This window comes from Oenanthe melanoleuca, chromosome 22 (assembly GCF_029582105.1).
Source record: "Oenanthe melanoleuca isolate GR-GAL-2019-014 chromosome 22, OMel1.0, whole genome shotgun sequence".
NCBI classification, from domain to species: Eukaryota; Metazoa; Chordata; class Aves; order Passeriformes; family Muscicapidae; genus Oenanthe; species Oenanthe melanoleuca.
This window is the reverse complement of record NC_079355.1, coordinates 212,138-230,719: the sequence shown is the minus strand read 5'-3', so window position 1 is coordinate 230,719 and position 18,582 is coordinate 212,138. Positions and strand designations below refer to the sequence as shown.

Genomic DNA, 18,582 nt, shown 5'->3' with positions numbered 1-18,582 from the left:
TGGGACACCCTCCCTGCCTCAAATCTTGATGGGACCCTCACCCCCTGGGACCCGTCTCACACTAGTGGAACCCACGCCGTTCTGCGGACCCTCCTGAGGAACTCCCTCCTCCTGAACCTCCTCAATGCTGCTGGACCACCACATCTCAGGGGACGGCCCTCCCCATTGCTGGGACATCCATCCTCCTGGTCCCGCTCCGGGATCCCCATCCCGCCGGGACCCTCATGGGATCCCTACCCCATCCTCCTGGGACCCCCCTTTCCAGGACCCCCGTCCCTCCTGTGCCACCGGTGGCCATTCGTCCTGGGGTCCCAGGCCACTGCCCCCCTGCCAGGGGCTGGGGCAGCTCTGGGGGTCCGGGGAGGTGGAATCAATCGAGAAGGGGGGGCTACAGTGGGCCTGAGGATGGTACTGGAAGCTGTGGTGGATGGGCTGTATGGGGAGCAGCTCAACTGGAAGGGGCTGTAGGGGCTGGGGACTGTACTGGGTGGTCTGCACGGGGTGGGACTGGGGGAGCTCGACTGGGAGCTGTTAGTGCTGGGAATAAGAGAACTGTACTGGGGGAAGACTGGAGCAGGGAGAGGCAGGGGAATTGTACTCGGGGCTGTGCTGGGGGAGCCGTAACAGGCTGGGGAGGCTGTAATGGGAGTGGGAGTGGAAATGGGAGGGGGGACAATCCTGGGGCTAAAGCAGAGGCACTGGGAAGTCACCGGGCTGCACTGGGAAGTGCAGGTGGGGCCCCCCAACTCCCGGCAAGCCCCGGCATTGTTGGACAGTGAGTCATGGCTGGGGGGGTCACGCATGTGACGATGGCGAGCGGCCTGAGCGCCACGTGGCTGCTGCCACTGCAGCCCCGGGAGCCTGAAGGGCCCGGGCCGGTGGGGGACACTCAGCGCACCCCCAGCCTCACCCCCTGCCCCCCAGCGCCCCAGGGGTCACGTCCCCGCCTGAACCTCAACCCTACAAGTGGGGGGCTCGGGGGGGGGGGGGTGGGTGGGTCATATATGTGTAATGCATGTGCAGTGTGTGCAGGGTGTGTGCACTGCATCGATCCCCTGTGTGTGTGCACTGCATCCATCCTATGTGTGTGTGCACTGCATCCTCTCCCTGTGTGTGCAGGGTGTGTGCACTGCATCCATCCTGTGTGTGTGTGCATTGCATCCCCTGTGTGTGCAGGGTGTGTGCACTGCATCCATGAGGGAGACTCCACATCCATCCCCTGCGTGTGCACTGTGTCCATCCCGTGTGTGTGCTTCCTCTGTGTGCGGCCAGCCCAAGGTGCTGCCACGCGTGTGCAGGGTCTCATGTGCAGTGTGTGTGTGCCATGTGTGTGGGATCTCGTGTGTGTGTGTGCCATGTGTGTGTACCATGTGTGTTCTGAGTGCCAGGTCCACGTGCAATGTGTGGCCCTCGTGTGTCCTGTGTGCAGGTGCAGGGCATGTTCTGCGGTGTGCACGTCCCACATTCGGTGTCCTAACACGAGCAGCGTGTCCGTGTGCTGCTCCGGCTCCGTGTGCTGTGCCTGCGGTGGGTGTGTGCCCGGTGCCCTGCAGGCGCAGCGCTGTGCTGGGAGCGGCTGTGCTGTGTGTGCCGGGTACGGGGGGTGCCGGGTACGGGGGGTGCCGGGTACGGGGGGTGCCGGGTACAGGGAGTGCCGGGTTTTGGGGGTGCCGGGTACGGGGGGTGCCCGGTTCAGGGGGTGCCGGCGGTGTGTGGGTACAGGGGGTGCCGTGTTCAGGGGTACCGCCGTGTGCCGTGTGCCCGCCCGTGCTGGCAGCGCGGTGTCGGTGTCGGTGCCGCTGCTGTGGGGCAGTGCCAGCGCCCGCCCGGTGCCAGCCCTGGGCCAGGCCCTGCACGGCACGCGGGGCCACAGCGAGTGCGGCTGCTGCGGTGGCACAGGGCCGGTGCCAGGGCCATGCTGGTCCCCGCGCCGTGCAAGCGCTGCTGCGCTGCCGGTCCCTGCAACCCAGCACAGCGCCCGTGTGCGCTCGGTGCCGGTCCCGGTGCCAGTGCCGGTGCCAGTGCCTATGCCAGTCCCGGTGCTAGTCCCAGTGCCAGTCTTGGTGCCAGTGCTAGTCCCGATGCCACTGCCGGTGCCAGTCCCGGTGCCGGTGCCAGTGCTAGTCCCAGTGCCAGTCCCAGTGCTAGTCCCGGTGCCACTGCCGGTGCCGGTGCCAGGCAGCGCCAGTCCCGCCCGGTGTCAGCGCGGCTCCTCGGCAGTCCCAGCCCCGGTGCAGCGCCAGTACCGGGCCGGCGACAGTGACAGTGTCGGTGCCCGTCCCGTTCAGGGCCGTCCCGGCCCCGGTAAGCGCCGGTGCCACCTCGGTGCCGAGCAGATCCCGCCCCCGGCCGCAGCGCCGCCCCCAGCCCGCCCGGCCGCGGCTCTCGGGGCTCCCGGGGCTCTCGGGGAGCGGGGCCGCTGCGGAGCGCGATGGTCCCGCCGGGGCCGCCCCGCTCCTGCCTCCTGCTGGCGGCCGCGCTGCTGCCGCTGCTGCCGGTACCGGCACCGGGGGCGGCACCGGGCCCCCCCGCGCTCACCGACGCCGAGATCGAGGAGTTTCTGCGGGGATTCCTCGGACCCGGGGACGGCGGGGACCGGGACGGGGACGGCACTGAGCTGGGCTTCGACACCCACCTCGACATCGGCACCGTCCCCGGCACCGGCACCGGTGAGTGATCGGCGCCAGGATCCCACGGGGAACGGGGGGCGGGTGCGCGACCCCCAGCCCGGCCCCGCCACGCACACCCTGCCTCGCACTGGCTGCCCCCCCTCATCTGTCCCCTCAGGCTCTCCGGGGTTGCTGACGGAGCCCGAGAAACCCAGGAAGGGGAAGAAGGAAAAACCCCCCAAGAAGCCCAAGGAGCGACCCCGGGGCCCAAAGAAGGATAAGGACAAGGATAAGGACAAGGTCAAGGACAAGGACCGGGGCAAGAAGGAAAAACCCCCCAAGAAATCCAAGGAGAAGCCACCAAAAGGCTCTGAAAAACCTCCAAAAGGCTCTGAAAAACCCCCAAAAGGCTCCAAAAAACCCAAGGAGAAGCCACCTAAGGCCACCAAGCCCTCTGGCAAGAAGCCACCAGTGCCACCAAGCCCCCCCACTGAACACCCCCCAACCCTGCAGCCCTCACAAGGCGAGGAGGATGAAGAGACACCTGAGTTCCTGAAACCTTTGCACAACAAGGAGGAGGAGGAGGAGGATGGAGGTGTCCGAGGTGAGTTCTGGGGACACCCATCTTGCCACTAGTGGGGTTGGGATGGGAGGTCTCAGCACAGCAGAGCATCACCCCACATCCTGCTCAGCAGCCCTGGCAGCACCCCACAGCTGCCTGAGCTCTTCCCCTTGAGTTTCCTCTCTGTCCCCTTGCTTTCCTTCCCATGGGATTTTGTTCCCACTGGGGGCTAGGGGGGGCCAGGACAGTGGCCTGGGGAGGCCACACCAGCCCCTCACTCTGTCTCTGTCCCCAGGAGAGCTAGAAGAGCCACCAAATGAGCGCTGGGGGCTGGGCCGGGAGGGCTGGAACCCTGAGCCCCAGCCAGGTGAGTGCCCAGTCCCCAGGGCCACCACCCTGTGTCTTGGGGACACTCCTCTGCACCCTGAGGCTATCTCCCTGTGTCTTGGGACCACCTCCCTGTCCCCAAATGTTACCTTTCTGCACCCAATGCCATGTCCCAGCTCCCCAGGACCATGCTCCTGTAACACGGGCCACCTCCTTGTTCCCAAATGCTGCCTTCCTGCACCCCTGTCACCTTCCTGTGTTCCAACACCATCTCCCTGCATCCTGCTGCCATCACCTTGCACGCCAGGGCCACCTCCCTCCTCCCTGGTGGCACCTCCCTGCACCCCACCGCACCCTGGACTAATTCCCTGCTCCCAAGTGTCGCTTCCTATGTGCTTCCTATGTGCTCAGGGCCTCCTTTCTGTTCTCGAGTGTTGTCCCCTGCCTGCACCCCAGTGCCTCCCTGTGCCCCTTCTCTGCAGAGGTCCCTGAGGAGCCAGAACCGCCGACTCTGGACTACAACGAGCAGCTGGAGCGGGAGGACTACGAGGACTGTACGGTGCTGGGGTGTGGGGGGCCCCAGGGCCCTGCCTGCAGCAAGGATGGGGGCATGTCCTCCCCGCTGCCACCACAAAGCCACCCTCTGTGTCCCCAGTTGAGTACATCCGGCGGCAGCAGAAGCCCCCCAGGCCCCCAAGCAGGAGGAGACCCGAGCGGGTCTGGCCCCAGCCCGAGGAGACACGTACGTGGGAGGGTGGGACATGGGGCTGGCACCGCCCAGGGGGAGGCTGGGGGACAGTCTCCGGCCTTGGGAACCAGGGAAGCAGCATTTTGGGGTAGCCTGGAGCTGGGGTGAACATGGGGACAGCATAAGGTCTGCGGGGCCCTGTAGGGGTGTGGGGATCTCTTGGATCCTGCGGGATGTAGAGGGATCCTGTAAGGGCACAGAGACCCCTGCGGGGACATGGGGACCCTGTGAGGGCATGGAGAACCCCGCAGGGACATGGAGTTCCCATGGGAGCATGGGGGACTCTGGGGGCACCCTACAGGTGTGGGGATCCCTTAGGAGCGTGGGCACCCCGGGAGCTACAGAGGGTCTGGTGGGGACACGGGGACCTCATGGGACCAAAAGGGAAACCTGGGTTCCAGAAGGGCGTGGGGAACAGAGGGCACCCTGCAGGGACATGGGAGCCCCCTCCCTGCCTCCCCATCTCCAGCACAGCCCCTTCCCCCTCCCCAAGCAGAGCCGGAGGAGCCGCCCCCGCAGCCGCAGCCCGCCCCGCCCGGCCCGGTGACCGAGGGCGACTACGGCGAGGGCTTGGAGCCGCCCGACTACGATGACTGTGAGTGATGAACCGGCAGGGACGCGGCGCCCGCACCCCAACCAGCCCCCCGCCTCCAGAGGGTCCCAGCCCCTCACCCTGTGCCCCCAGGGACCTACGGGCTGCCCCCACCGACGAAGCCCCACGAACACCCGGACAAAGAGGACAGGCTGGAGACAGACGAGGAGAAAATCAGACCCTGTGAGAGGGGGTGGAGGGCGCTGGGCAGGGTGGGCAGGGCCTGGGGGGGAGGCAGGTGCCCATAATGGGCGTGTGTACCCCAGGGCTGATGGCAGAGCCACAGGGAGGTGGCCTGTCCCTGGGCTGGGTCCCATCCCCACAGCGGGTGGCACGATGGGACATGCATGTGAGTGTCACCTCCCTGGAGTGGATGTCACATCACCACGGTGGGTGTCGTGACTTCAGAGATAGTGGCACATCCCTGGAGTGGGTGGCATGTCCCAGGGGTGAGTGTCACATTCCCAGGGAGGTGGCATGTCCCTGGGGTGGGTGTCACACCCCTAGCATCAGTGGCACATTTTTGGGGTGGGTGGCATGTTCCTGGGACTGGTGTCACCTCCCTGGGGTGGGTATCACCTCACCAACAGTGAAGCCCAAGAAAGAGGAGGAGGAGGAGGAGGAGGAGCACTGGGCAGAGGAAAAGGGCCAGGACCGCAAAGGTGGGTGCCAGCCCCCATTCCTGTCCCCTCACACCTGTCCCCCGTCCTTGCCTCCCTCACTGTGCCTTTTCCTTTCCAGGAAAACCCAAAAAGCCAGGAGGAAAGAAGTGGGATCCAGATGAGGAGGAATGGGCCCCTCCAGCAGAGAAGAAAAGTGAGTGCCCCCATTCCTGGGGTGACAGGGACACCCTGCTGGGGAGGGGAAGCCCATCAGCCCCGACGCCCTGCTGTCCCCAGGGTGTCCCCCGATCGGGCTGGAGTCCCATCGCATCGAGGATGACCAGCTCCTGGCCTCCTCCATGCTGCGTCACGGGCTGGGGGCCCAGCGTGGCCGCCTCAACATGCAGGTGAGGGTCCCCCCAGCAGCCGCCCGCAGGCCACAGGACCCCCCACCCACGCCCCGCTCCCTGCTCGCAGGCGGGCACCAGCGAGGACGATTTCTTTGACGGGGCGTGGTGTGCCGAGGACGACAGCCGGGCGCACTGGCTGGAGGTGGACACCCGCCGCGTCACCATGTTCACCGGCGTCGTCACCCAGGGCCGCGACTCCCAGATCCAGTACGGGCTCGTGGGGTGCAGACGGGGACACGGGCCAGGGGAGCAGCGAGGGACCCCTGTCCCAACCTGTCCCTGTCCTCCCACAGTGATGACTTCGTCACCAGCTTCTATGTGGGCTTCAGCAACGACAGCCAGCACTGGGTGATGTACAGCAACGGCTATGAGGAGATGGTGGGGACCTGTTCTGGGCGGGTGACGTGGGAACCACGGGGAGCCTCTTGGCTGCATCTCTCCCTCCTTGGCAGATGTTTTATGGCAATGTGGACAAGGACACGCCGGTGCTGAGCGAGTTCCCTGAGCCAGTGGTGGCCCGGTATATCCGCATCTACCCCCAGCGCTGGAATGGGAGCCTCTGCCTGCGCCTCGAGGTCCTGGGGTGCCCCCTCTCTGGTAACAGTCGCCCCCCAAAGCAGCCTGGGGGCCATGGGGGGTGGGATCTCTGCAGCCATCCCCCGCTGCTGTGTCCCTGTCCCCTCCACAGCTGTCAGCAGCTACTACACCCAGCAGAACGAGGTGACCTCCACAGACAACCTGGACTTCCGACACCACTCCTACAAGGACATGAGGCAGGTGGGCACTGCTGGGGGGCAGATCCAGCAGGGGGTGGGATGCTCTCTAGGGGACGGAATACTCTGTCAACAAATCCATTGAGTGGCATTCTCTGTGGGGTTGGAACACTCACGGCTGCAGGATCCTTCATGGTGGTGGGATCCTCTGTGGGGCAGGATCCTCCGTGAGGAGTGGACGCCTCTGTGGTGGTGGGCACATCTTTGGGGCAGGGCATTCTCTGTGGTTGTGGGCACTTCTGTGGTGGTGAGCATCTTCATAGGGTGGGATCCTCCGTGGGCATGGGATCCCCTGCAGGGTGTGGGCTCGTCCCCAAAGCACTGCCCCCATCTCTCCCCACCCTGCAGCTGATGAAGGTGGTGAATGAGGAGTGTCCTACCATCACCCGCATCTACAACATTGGCAAGAGCTCACGGGGGCTGAAGATCTACGCCATGGAGGTCTCCGACAACCCGGGCGAGCACGAGACGGGTGAGGGAGGCACGAGGGTCTGGGGTCCCCAGGCATGGTCCCAGGTGTTTGCTGACCCCCCTGGGTCCCCGCAGGTGAGCCCGAGTTCCGGTACACGGCGGGGCTGCATGGGAACGAGGCCCTGGGCCGGGAGCTGCTGCTGCTGCTGATGCAGTTCCTGTGCAAGGAGTACCAGGACGGGAACCCCCGCGTGCGGGGCCTGGTCACCGACACCCGCATCCACCTCGTCCCGTCCCTCAACCCCGATGGCTACGAGCTGGCCCACGAGGCGGTGAGCGGGCTGGGATGGGCCATGAGGCAGTGAGATAGGACGGTGGAGCAGGGGGTAGGATGTGGGGAGCTGGGCTGGGCTGTGGGGCAGTGGGACGGGATGGCAAGGCAGTAGGATGCAGCCCCACCTCGCAGCTCACCACTGCTCTGGGCACCTGAGATGTGTCAGAGAAGGGGATGGGACCTGGAGCAGTGGGATGGGATGCAGCCCCCCCGGACTCACCAGTGTCCTGGGCTGCCTGCAGGGCTCCGAACTGGGCAACTGGGCACTGGGCCATTGGACAGAGGAAGGCTTTGACCTCTTTGAGAACTTCCCCGACCTGGCCTCAGCGCTGTGGGCGGCCGAGGAGAGGCGGCTGGTGCCCCACCAGTTCCCCAACCACCACATCCCCGTCCCAGAGCACTACATGTCTGAAGATGCGGCGGTGAGTGCGGCACAGGGGCCTGGAGAGGGTGGCAGGGGGTGACACCTCATACCCTGTGCCTGCCTCTCAGGTGGCAGTGGAGACACGGGCTGTCATGGCGTGGATGGACAAGAACCCCTTCGTACTGGGAGCCAACCTGCAGGGTGGGGAGAAGCTGGTGTCCTTCCCCTTCGACACGGCCCGGCCCAGTCCCCCAACGCCGGCAGCTGCTCCCCGTCCCCTGGACTATGAGGACGAGCGCCCCGAGCTGCAGGAGACACCTGACCACGCCGTGTTCCGCTGGCTCGCCATCTCCTATGCCTCAGCACACCTCACCATGACCGAGACCTTCCGTGGGGGCTGCCACGCGCAGGACGTAACCGACGCCATGGGCATCGTGCAGGGTGCCAAGTGGCACCCCCGGGCTGGCAGTAAGTGTGGCTGCCTCATAACCCGGCCACTGTCAGGTGAGCAAGCAGCTGGGTGGGCGTTTCTATGCTCTTGCAGGTATGAATGACTTCAGCTACCTACACACCAACTGCCTGGAGCTCTCCGTTTACCTGGGCTGTGACAAGTTCCCCCATGAGAGTGAGCTGCAGCAGGAGTGGGAGAACAACAAGGAGTCTCTGCTCACCTTCATGGAGCAGGTGTGTACTGGGACATGGCCGCAGCTGCTCCACCCGCCCCACAGTTCCGCTCATCCCTTTTCCTCACCCAGGTCCACCGAGGAATCAAGGGAGTGGTGACAGACCAGCAGGGAGAGCCCATTGCCAACGCCACCATTGTGGTGGGGGGCATCAACCACAACGTCAGGACAGGTAGGTACCGGAGGTGCTGGCAGGGCGCTGGCAGCACCGCGCCGCCCTCACACGCCGCTGCTCCTGCTCCTGCTCCGCAGCCAGCGGCGGGGACTACTGGCGCATCCTGAACCCGGGCGAGTACCGCGTGTCGGCACGGGCCGAGGGCTACAACCCCAGCGTCAAGACTTGCCACGTGCTCTACGACATCGGGGCCACCCAGTGCAACTTCATCCTGTCCCGCTCCAACTGGAAGCGCATCCGGGAGATCATGGCCATGAACGGGAACCGGCCGATCCGCCGGGTGGTGCCCGGCCGGCCCATGACGCCGCGCGAGCGGCTGCGCCTGCGGCTGCGGCTGCGGCACCGCATGCGCCTGCGGGAGCAGATGCGGCTGCGGCGCCTCAACGCCACCGTGGCCACCAGCAGCCCCACGGCCCCACCACCCAGCACGGCACTGCCCTTCCCTTTCAGCAGCACAGCATACACGCCCTGGAGCCAGGAGCCACCCACTGCTGGCACCTGGGAGATGGACACTGAGACAGAGGTGGTCACTGAGCTGGTGACAGAGACGGAGGGCTGGGAGTTGCACACGGGGACAGTGCAGCCCCTCACCACAGCCGAAACCTACACCGTGAACTTTGGGGACTAGGGACACTTTACACCTCACTCTGCTTCAAGCCACGGTCGGATGCTTCGGCATCCGCTTCCAACATCTTCCTGAGCCCGGGCAGCTGTTCCAGGTGGGCTCCAGCCCCTGGCTGCTTCCAAGGACTGCGGGCATCGCCGCCAACAGCTGGGCACTGTCAGGGACATGCTACTCCATCCTTCGGAGCTGGGGTGGCAGCCCACTGCCTGTGCTCCAGTGGGGTGGCAGGAGTGGTACTGCTCTCCTGGGCAGGGCCCATGGAGGCAGGCATAGCCTTTCTCCCCTCCATACAATTTTTGTTACACAAATAAATCAAGTTATATTGGTATGAACATCTTGTCCCTCCAGTGATTCCCCAGCTCTGTCACCCTCCCAGATGACAGACAAAGGCAGTGCGTGCCAGGACCCCTCGAAGGGTGGGGGCTTGTGCCCTCCCTGTGGTCAGTGTCCAGCTTCCATGTCCCCGTCCTCACTGTCAGCCCCAAAGCCAGAGAAGGTGATGGGCTGGCAGGTGAGGTCACGCAGGTTGACGAGGCAAGCGGTCTGCGTGGCACTGAAATCCGGCACCGTCACCAGCAGAACACGCTGCCCCTCCTTCCCTGCAAACACAGGTGGGTGTCAAGCAGAGGAGACCCCAGCACGGGTTCCCAGCCCTGCAAGGATTTGGGTGTGTTGCAAGACTCACCGTGGAGCAGCTTGGACTGGAAGTGGGGTGCATTGCCGCAGAAGTAGACATGAGGGCACTCGGTGAGGATAAACGGGTCAGATTTGTAGAATGGGTAACAGCCTGGGGAAGATGGGAATTAGGGGGGGGAGCCCCTGGCAAAGCCCCCCCCCCCCATTCAACAATCCCCCAGCCCTCACCATACCCAGGGTATCTGGGGCTGTGGGGCTGATGTGTCCTGCCAGTAGTGTCCACTCCAGGATCTCTAGGTAGTCATCCATGCTGCTGTACTTAAAGATATCACTGATGTTTTGTCCTGACGTCCCCAAAAACCTACAATATGGGGGAAAGAAGGGGAGCTTTAGGTGGTGGACGTGCTGGGACATGGCCCATGGCCACTGACAGCCACCAGAGCCGGTAGTGCAGCAGGTTTGCTTACCTGACACCGTCCAGGCTGGCCTGGTAGGGGTTGGTTACGAGGCGCAGGGTGGCGTAGGCACTGGCCAGGGGCAGCATGCAGCGGTGCAGGGGCTGCTGCGGCAGCGTGTAGTTGGTGGGGTCAAACTCACCGGGCATCACATCCACAGGCACCGAGGTCTGTAGGCAGAGCCAGGATCAAGCAGGTGGCCAAAGTGGCCTCCAAGGGGGCTCAGAGCAAAGCCCAGTGCCACGGCTGCTCCTTTTTCCCAGGACACCCTGCTTGGCTTTACAAAGGAGGCCAGATCCCAGGAGGATTTGGAGCTGGGCTGTGATCTGCCTCCCCAGGGGTACTCAAAGGGAAGTTGGGTGCTGGGGAAGGGGGTTTTGCCACTCTGCACTCTAGACTGCTACCCCACCTCAGGAACAAGGTTCCCTCCCCCAAAGGAACCTGATTCCCCCGCCAACCCCAAGCACTGACACAGAGCTGCAGTAGGATCTCATCCAGCATCTTCACAGCCTCCACACTTGCAGCCTGCGTCTTCTTGGTCAAGTACTTGGCCTGGGTGAGCAGGAAGACAGTGAGGGACAACCCTGCACCCCTCTGCTCCCTCCCCACAGCCTCCCAGCACCCCAGGAGCACCGTGAGGCCACAGCCCCCTTCCTGCTGTACCTTGTTGATAGTGTCTCGGCTCTGCGTGTTCTGGCTCAGCAGATTCCCAGCCAGAATGACACGGGTGATGTGGGCAGCACAGCTCTGCTCACCCTCTGCACCCAGCTGCCCTGTCACCACATCCACTAGCAGCTGAGTGCTCAGCAGGGCCTCCCCACTCACGCTGCCCAGCCCCAGCCCCGAGGCCAGCAGCACGAACCTGGACAGATGGAGAGGCTCGGGCAGTGTGCCACCCTCCCAAACTCAGGGGCTTCAGAGAGCCAGGGCAGGGGGCCCAGACCCCCTGCCAGCCCTCTTGGCACAAGGGCTGAGGGACACATCACCCTGTGGCCCAGCCCCAGCCCTGCTGCTGCTGACTCACCGGTCAGAGCTGGGCCCGTTCCAGGGCAGCGCTGGTGGCAAGTCGGCGAAGCAGAGATCCTCCACCACGAATCTGCCATCGTCCTGCTCGCAGCCATACACAGCCAAGATGGTCCCTAGGGCACAGCAGGCCTGGGCAGTCAGCCCCAGCCAGCGCCTGCGGGGTGGGTGCCACCACAGAGCCACCACTGTCCCTCACCTGTCACCAGCCTCTGCACATCAATGGCTCCTTCCAGCTTGATCCGCTGCAGCTCATCCTCCAGGATCAGCTCATCAGAGGGCTGGATGTACTTGGGCAGGGGCGGCTGAGGCACCAGGTTGTGCTGCGAGGGCACAGGGACAGCTCTGATGGCCTCAGCAAGGACCAGCAGTCCCCAAGGACCCTTCCCAACCCCAGCTCCCATCAGCAGTACAGCTAACACCCCAGCTGGGGGCCCCGGCAGCTGGAACCCCCCAGATGGGCCAGTTCCACTGAGTGCTGGAACAGCACCACTGTGGAAGAGTGGTGGCAGCCAGGAGGGGGAAAAGATGGACAAAAGGTGGGTTTGGGTTGGATACCAGGAAGAAATGGCCTGTGAAGGTGGTGAGGCCCTGCCACAGGTTGCCCAGAGAAGCTGTGGCTGCCCCTGGATCCCTGGAAGTTTTCAAGGCCAGGTTGGATAGGGCTTGGAGCAACCTGGGCTAGGGGAAGGTATCCCAGCCCAGCTGCTCCTAAAGGCAACACATAGATGAGCTTTAAGGTCTCTTCCAACCCAACCCATCCTGTGTTTCCATGATTTCATAAGGACCACACAAACCCACACAAACACACACTAGCACAAGAGGTGGCACCAAGGTGGCATCCAGGGACAGGCTGGGCACAGGCCATCCTTCCCAAATATCAGCCAGTTCCCTGGCTAGGAAGAGCACAGAGAAGCCATGGAAACCCAGCTGAGCTCTCAGGTGTGCTGGCACAACCCCCTGAGCTGTGTGGAACAGGAGGAGGAGGGTGTAACCCCATTACCTCTTCACTGATCTCCTGCAGGATGGAGGGCTGGAGCTGCATGGACTTGAAGAGTGTCCCCACCACGCAGCACCTCTCTCCTGCCTGCAGCTCCGAGAGCTTCCGCAGCGCAATGTCGTTCCCTGCGGAGAGAGGTGGGTCAGGGCTTGGGGCGAGGGCAGCAGGGCAGGGTGGTGGGGGCAGCTGAAGGGCCCCTGCACCCAGGGCAGCAGGAAGCGCTGGGGAATGTTGGGAAGCCTGCTGCTTCTCCTCGAGGCACGGTGCCGAACAGACATGTGTGGGCCAGATGGGGCCAAGGAGCATTCCAGAGCCTGAAGCCTGCAGGCATTTCCTCTGTGCTGGGGCGAAAGCTGGGTCATGATGGTGCATTTAGCTTCCAGTTACAGCTCTGCCCGGGAAGGGTCCAGGACACAGTGTTCCTGCCCTTGCTGTTCCTGCTCTTCACCTGGGGGATGACCCAAACATCCTACTCAGAGCTGACGGGCAGGAGATCACTCATCGCCCCCAAACCTGATTTCTGCCAGGGCCAGGTCCTCTGCCCCAGATCCCCACTGGGATTCAGGATCCCCATCACATCCAGAGAAGATCCTGGTATGCTGACAGGTCCCCAGGCTTTAGGCAGGGATCCACAGGGGATACAGGCTGGGAGAACCTCAGGAGCTGCAAGAAGCATTGCAGCCCCAGCTGCATCCACTTTGTGGCTGAGGAGCAAAAATCTCCCTCACCACAAAGTGAGCCCAAAACTTCTTACCCCACCCCCGGGGATGCAGAGGTGCTCCAGCCCCATCCAGTGTCTCCTCCCATCCAGTATGTGGCTGTGGGACTGTCATTCCCCATTTAAACCAGCCTGTGAAGTCCATCCTGAGCCTCAGGCCTGGAGAAGAGCAAGGAACCTGATCCTAGTCTCCTCTCCCGAAACAACACTGCCTGTACCAGCTCTTCGTCCTTTCTGGTGATATTTCTCCTCCCAAAAATCTCACTTTGCTCATCACGCGCTGCTGAACGTGATTCTTGTCCCAGGGAGAGCACCCTGCTGCCATCCCTGGCGCCCCACACTGGAAACATGGATTCCCGAGCCCAGGAATGCAAACACTCTGAGTCAGAACAAAAACAATCCTGTTGAAGTTTCTTATTTTTGGCTCAAACTCCCCAAAATGTGCGTTCAGGGGGGAGGGGGTTGTGCTCTCCAGATTTTTGCCTGCAGGCTCTTCCTGCTGGGAGACAAACCCCAGAATCTGGTCCCATCCCAGTACTTCAGGAGGTGGAGCTTTACAAACCACGGGGTCCTGTCACTTGGCAAAGTCAGGGCGGCCAACCAAGGAATGACATCTGCCACGGGACCAGCACTGGCTTTGCTTCCACACAGCCCACGGGGCTGGGGAGGGCACAGGAACAGGCATCCGGCCCAAAAGCTTCCACTGAAGGGGTTTTTGCCCATAGAAGGGCAAAGCCAAAGGAAATTCGATCGCAGGCCGTGCCCAGGCTGGCGGGGCAGAGCCCCTGCACCGGCATTGCTTCACCCCGCGGATGGAAACTCTGAGCACGAGGGGTCCCACCCGCAGAACCACAACCCCCCAGCCAGGAAGCAGCCCCCCCAGCACAAGCAGCACCTCTCACCCCCTGCACCCTCCTGTACCCCACTTCCTGGCCAGGGCTGCCCAGCCCCAACCTGACAAACCTCACACTCAACTCCTGCTCCCAGAAGTGTGAGGGGCGACGTGACAAAGACAACGTGTTCTCCCTGCCCACACCCCGCTGTCTATCTGTGATGAGGAATGCAATTTGTCTGAAGGTCAGAACTCCAGGTGGGAGCTGTAGCAGGATTATCACATAAAGCAGCTGCAAATTATCCCATATTACTGTGCAACCCAGAGCTGGGGGGCTGAGCTGTTTAGGTTGGGCTCTGCTGTACATCCCCTGTCAAGGCTGGATACTGGCAGAACTGCATACACCGGAGCTGCTCAGGTTGCAGGGAGGTTGCGGGTGGATTCCAGCCTGGCAGGGATGGATTACCCCCAACAGAGATGGACCTGGCCCCCAGGGATGCCTGCAGGGTACATCCAGCCTGCACATGGGAATACTCACTCACTTCTGGACTCCAGCTATAAATCTGGTCAAACACAGAGATAAAATCTGAAGGCAGCTCCACAGATGTTTGTTGCCAAGATCACCCATGAACCCATGTCCCCAGGTGCCACATCTACATAGCCTATTTCCCCACAGGGATGGGGACTCCAGCACTGCCCTGGGCAGTCTGTGCCAGGCCTGGACAGCCCTTTCCATGAAGGAATTTTCCCAATATCCAATCTGAGCCTCTCCTGGTGCCACTAGAGGTTGTGCCTTCTTGCCCTGCCCCTTGCTTCCTGGCAGCAGAGCCCGATCTCCTGCTGGCTGCACCCTCCTGCCAGGAAGTTGTGCAGAGCCAGGTCCCCCCGAGCCTCCTTTTCTCCAGGCTGAGCCCCCCAGCTGCTCCCGGTGCTGCAGCCCTGCCCAGCTTGGTCGCTACCCCCGACACAGGCTGCCCCGCCAGTGCTTTCCTGGGGCTCCCCGGGCTCACCCCAGCGGCCGCGCGCGCGCCGCTCCAGGCCCGGCCGCATCCCGGCCAGGCGCACGGCGTAGATGTGCGCGTACTGCCGGGAGAAGCCGCGCTCGCCCAGCTGGAAGGGCTGCGAGCAGTCCGAGTATCCCGACACGGGCACCCTGGGGAAGGTGGGGGGCTCGGCCGAGGGCGGGGCCAGCAGCCCCTGCGCCAGAGGGGCTGCCTGCTCCGAAAACATGGTGTGGGACGTGGGCTCTAACGCTGGGTCTGGAAAATAAATTGGTGAATTAAGGATCCTGGCTCCCACCCATCACTGTCACCTCAGGACACAACAGTCCTGAAAATGACCTTGCCCACCCCCAAAATACAAACCACATCCGGGTCTGACCCTCCCTCTGCACATGGCACCACCTCAGCCCCCCTTCCTCCCCTCTTCTCCTAACCCAGGCACCCCCAGACTCATCCTGGTAACCGCACCATCCCACCCTCGCCAAAACTCACCCCCCTAGAGCCCACAAAAATCCCCGCCCGAAGCCCCTACAAAACACCCCTTGGCCATCGGATTCCCCCAGGACCCCCCTCTCCCAGATGGACCCAGGCCCCGCACAGACTCCAGACATCCCAGGCACGAGTGCCCCCCAGCACACTCCGTCTGGCACACTCCTCCTCCCCGCGGCACCGGACCCTCCAAGCACCCCCGAGGACACAAGAGCACCCCCCAAACCCCCGCCAGGCTGCAGGGCCTCACAGGATCCCCCAAAAGCGGGGTCTCCCCACCGCAGAGCGGGTCACGCCCTCGGCCGCCGCCGGGGCCGCGCGGGTCACGTACGGGGGGCGGGCTCGCAGGCCGAGGGGCGCCGCCGGCACCGAGCGCCGCCATCGAGGCGCGGCTGTGGCGGGAAACGGCGCCAGAGCCGCCAGCCCGGAACTGCGTGACCGCGCGGCGGAAGTGACGCCAGAGTCGTCATGGCAACCGCCGCGCGGGGTGGCGCGAGAGTCCCGCGCAGGGACCTGGAGGGAACGTGGCGAGGACACGGACGGGACGGGGCCGGCCCCGCGGGGGCGGCCGGGACAGCGAGACATGGGGATGGACCCCTGGGCTCCACGGAACCCATGCTGGGGAGGGGACACCGTCACCGACCCCAGAGCGGACAGCGCTAACCCGGGGGGACACCAACCCCAAGCCCCCGGGCTCCCCAGAGGCCGGAGAGGTCCAAAGAGGAGCCCCGGGACAGATCTTCCCGACCTCGGGAGGGACCCTCCAGAGCCCTCGGGGGTCCGGCCACTCCCTCCCCGCCCCACACTCTCTGAGAGCTTCTCGGAGAGTACGAGGCCGGGGAGGTTGGGGAGTGCTGAGCTCCCCCATGTGCCCCCCCGAAGCCCCCCGAACCCTCTTCCTGCGGGGGTGGAGCTGTGAGGCAGGAAGGGCGCTGGGGAGCAGCCGTGTTTTGTTTTAAGGAGTTTTGGGGTTTTGGTCCCCCACCCCCGCAGCCTGCGGCTCCTCTATAAAAGGTGTCAGGACGCAGTCACCCACTGTCCATCTCCTGCTGTCACCGACTCAGTGGGCTCACCATGGCTGCCACCCTCCTCCTGCTGCTGCTGCTGCTGCTGGGAGGTAGTGGGGACCCTCCTGCCTCCCAGGGGGGGTGGTCACCCCGAACTAGAGGGGAGAGGAGACACATGGGGACAATGGGGATAACAGCTTGGATGATTGAGCTTGGGGGGGCTGGGGTCTGTGTGAGGACCTGTGTGTGACAGGGATGGGGTCTGTGTGGGGACAGGCACTCAGGGATGTGGGAAGGAGGACAAGAGGACAGGCAGAAGGTAGGGAGGCATGGGAGTTGCGGGGATGGGGTTTTAGGGGAACAAGCTTCTGGGGGTGGCAGGGATGAGGTCTGCCTGAAGAGCCAGGGGTTATGGACAGGGTGCCCATGCTGGGACCGGCACCTGGGGACGTTTGGGGACAGGGTCTGCATGGGGACCTAAGAAGGCTGGGAACAGAAGGATGTGAGTTCAGGCAGGAGGGATGGTGGGGATGGGGCTGAATACCTGGGGCTGGTGTTTTAGGGGTCCCTGGGGACCTCAGTGATGGGCACCCAGCCTGCAGCCATGCTGACCGCCCTGTCTCCGTGCAGCAGCACAGGCCGCGGCCCCCCCGCCCTGCCAGGGTGACCCAGTGTCCTGGTGCTGGGACATGGCCATGGCCACACACTGCGGATGGGAGCAGCAGTGCCGGCACCTCTGGGACAGCCTGGCCCTGGTAAGCACCCCACCCCCAAGTACTCCAGGGCCACCCAGGAGTCCAGGTGGCCCTGAGGATCTTTGTGTCGCCACAGGGAAATGCGGCTGATGGGGAGAGCGTGGCGCAGGGCAGGGGGATTAAGTGCAGCAAGTGCACCAAGATCCTGAAGAAGATAAAGGCGCTGGCAGGTGACGACCCCGATGAGGTGAGGGGTGATGAGGGTCTGGGGGGCCGGACTGGGGACCCTCTCCCTGTGGCCCCCTGACCCGTGGTGGCTTTGGCAGGAGGCGGTGGCAGCAGCACTGCAGAAGGGCTGCCGGGTGCTGGGCCGAGCCATGGGCAAGCTGTGCCAGCGGCTCGTGAAAAAGTACCAGGACCAGATCACCGAGGCGCTGCAGAACGGAGACATGCCCCAGGACATCTGCACTGCCATGGGCTTCTGCCGGTCCTGAGCACAGTCAGTGCCCAGCTCTGTCCTGATCCTACATCCCGTGGGCTGATCTTCCACCCACATCCTGCATCCTGATCCCATACCCCGTGTCCTGCACCCCACATCCCGATCCTACATCCTGCACCATGTCCTGCACCCTGCATTGCAATCCCAACCCCCTGTCCTGCACTGTCCTGCACCCTACAACCTGATCCTGAGCCTACATCCTGCACCCATATCCTGACCCTGCACCAAATGTCCTGCACCCCATGTCCCAGTCCTGCACTGTGTCCTGAACCCTGCATCCTGCACCCTGCATCCTGATCCCATATCCCTTCTCTGTGTCCTACACTTTGCACCCCACATCCTGCACCCCACACCTGCCGGGGGGGTGGGAGTGTGCTTGGGATTTCTGAACTGCCCCTGCTGCAGCTCTGTAGGGTGGGGGTGAGCCAGGTCACCCCAAAGTGCATTGTGGAGCAGGGGGAAGGCTAAAGAAGCTGCTTCTGCTGGCCCCAACTCACCCCACACTCTTTGCTTTCTCCACAGACACAGCCCTGAGTGCTTCCCAAACCCCTACGCCCTGCAGCCCAGCCATCCCCCTCCCCCACAATAAAATCACTCCTCTGGCTCCACGGGTCTTGTTTGTCTGCCCTGGGGAGACACACTGACAAAGGGCAGATGGCACCAGGCACTGGCAGAGGACAGTCTGGCCCGGCCTGCCCCCAGCAGCGCCAAGGTGACACCAAAGGTGCCAGCAGTAGTGTGGGGATGTGTCCCATGTGGGTTGGAGTGAGTGGTTCCCTCCACACACCTGGGTGGTCCTGACTGTCACTGTTCCCTCACTGTGCACCAGCATGCCTGGCACTGCATCTGTCCCTGCACTTGGCACTGTCACTTGTCACCCACTTGTCACCAGCACTGCCATGGGCTTGGGATCATCCTCACTGTCCCCAACACTGGCATTGGCACTGTCCTAGCTGAGGACAGGGAATCCTTTCTTCAGTCTCAGCCAATCAGAGCACAGGGAATCCCACAC

General features: G+C 63.6%; 3 protein-coding genes across 11 annotated transcripts; 2 read left to right on the top strand and 1 right to left on the bottom strand.

Annotated features, from left to right (window-relative positions):
- Positions 1-2,349: 2,349 nt before the first annotated feature.
- AEBP1 (AE binding protein 1) lies at positions 2,350-9,547 on the top strand. The gene is made up of 21 exons (XM_056508455.1): positions 2,350-2,669; positions 2,788-3,213; positions 3,467-3,538; positions 3,981-4,052; positions 4,154-4,240; positions 4,743-4,841; positions 4,932-5,021; positions 5,429-5,500; positions 5,580-5,654; positions 5,738-5,847; positions 5,918-6,057; positions 6,144-6,228; positions 6,303-6,447; positions 6,539-6,627; positions 6,972-7,095; positions 7,170-7,366; positions 7,611-7,790; positions 7,861-8,200; positions 8,277-8,416; positions 8,488-8,587; positions 8,668-9,547. Exons 1-21 carry the CDS (start codon positions 2,432-2,434, stop codon positions 9,216-9,218), a joined length of 3,432 nt encoding a protein of 1,143 aa, XP_056364430.1. The 5' UTR covers positions 2,350-2,431; the 3' UTR covers positions 9,219-9,547.
- Positions 9,528-15,816, bottom strand: POLD2 (DNA polymerase delta 2, accessory subunit). Of its 8 annotated transcripts, none has more exons than XM_056508481.1 (13): positions 15,701-15,805; positions 14,890-15,138; positions 13,084-13,206; positions 12,843-12,992; positions 12,333-12,454; positions 11,529-11,652; positions 11,331-11,445; positions 10,970-11,168; positions 10,778-10,858; positions 10,319-10,476; positions 10,085-10,212; positions 9,901-10,002; positions 9,528-9,814 (listed from the first exon to the last, which is right to left on the bottom strand). In XM_056508481.1, the coding sequence occupies exons 2-13, from the start codon at positions 15,107-15,109 to the stop codon at positions 9,657-9,659; spliced, it is 1,680 nt and encodes a 559-aa protein (XP_056364456.1). In that variant the 5' UTR covers positions 15,110-15,138; positions 15,701-15,805; the 3' UTR covers positions 9,528-9,656. The 8 variants fall into 8 exon arrangements, 7 of the variants coding, with proteins under 7 accessions (XP_056364456.1, XP_056364455.1, XP_056364457.1 ...); XM_056508480.1 differs by having other exon boundaries at positions 15,649-15,795; XM_056508482.1 differs by having other exon boundaries at positions 15,620-15,711.
- On the top strand, positions 15,812-18,174 carry LOC130261878 (antimicrobial peptide NK-lysin-like). Of its 2 annotated transcripts, none has more exons than XM_056508521.1 (4): positions 15,812-16,486; positions 17,007-17,131; positions 17,208-17,318; positions 17,398-18,174. In XM_056508521.1, the coding sequence occupies exons 1-4, from the start codon at positions 16,444-16,446 to the stop codon at positions 17,563-17,565; spliced, it is 447 nt and encodes a 148-aa protein (XP_056364496.1). In that variant the 5' UTR covers positions 15,812-16,443; the 3' UTR covers positions 17,566-18,174. The 2 variants fall into 2 exon arrangements, with proteins under 2 accessions (XP_056364496.1, XP_056364497.1); XM_056508522.1 differs by having other exon boundaries at positions 15,829-16,486; positions 17,010-17,131.
- Positions 18,175-18,582: the final 408 nt, after the last annotated feature.

What these genes read in the sequence shown, in the direction of transcription:
- POLD2 (XM_056508480.1), bottom strand. Translation starts at nt 15,751, where the DNA reads ATGGCGGCGCTCGGTGCCGGCGGCGCCCCTCGGCCTGCGAGCCCGCCC. An exon ending in TCTGCATCCCCGGGGGTGGG is followed by an intron (nt 12,993 to 13,083) that starts GTAAGAAGTTTT and finishes TGCTTCTTGCAG; the next exon opens with CTCCTGAGGTTCTCCCAGCC. An exon ending in AGATCCTACTGCAGCTCTGT is followed by an intron (nt 10,477 to 10,777) that starts GTCAGTGCTTGG and finishes CTCTGCCTACAG; the next exon opens with ACCTCGGTGCCTGTGGATGT.
- LOC130261878 (XM_056508521.1), top strand. Translation starts at nt 16,444, where the DNA reads ATGGCTGCCACCCTCCTCCTGCTGCTGCTGCTGCTGCTGGGAG. An exon ending in GCTGCTGCTGCTGCTGGGAG is followed by an intron (nt 16,487 to 17,006) that starts GTAGTGGGGACC and finishes GTCTCCGTGCAG; the next exon opens with CAGCACAGGCCGCGGCCCCC. An exon ending in TCTGGGACAGCCTGGCCCTG is followed by an intron (nt 17,132 to 17,207) that starts GTAAGCACCCCA and finishes GTGTCGCCACAG; the next exon opens with GGAAATGCGGCTGATGGGGA.
- AEBP1 (XM_056508455.1), top strand. Translation starts at nt 2,432, where the DNA reads ATGGTCCCGCCGGGGCCGCCCCGCTCCTGCCTCCTGCTGGCGGCCGCG. An exon ending in GTGGCCGCCTCAACATGCAG is followed by an intron (nt 5,848 to 5,917) that starts GTGAGGGTCCCC and finishes CCCTGCTCGCAG; the next exon opens with GCGGGCACCAGCGAGGACGA. An exon ending in CAACCACAACGTCAGGACAG is followed by an intron (nt 8,588 to 8,667) that starts GTAGGTACCGGA and finishes CCTGCTCCGCAG; the next exon opens with CCAGCGGCGGGGACTACTGG.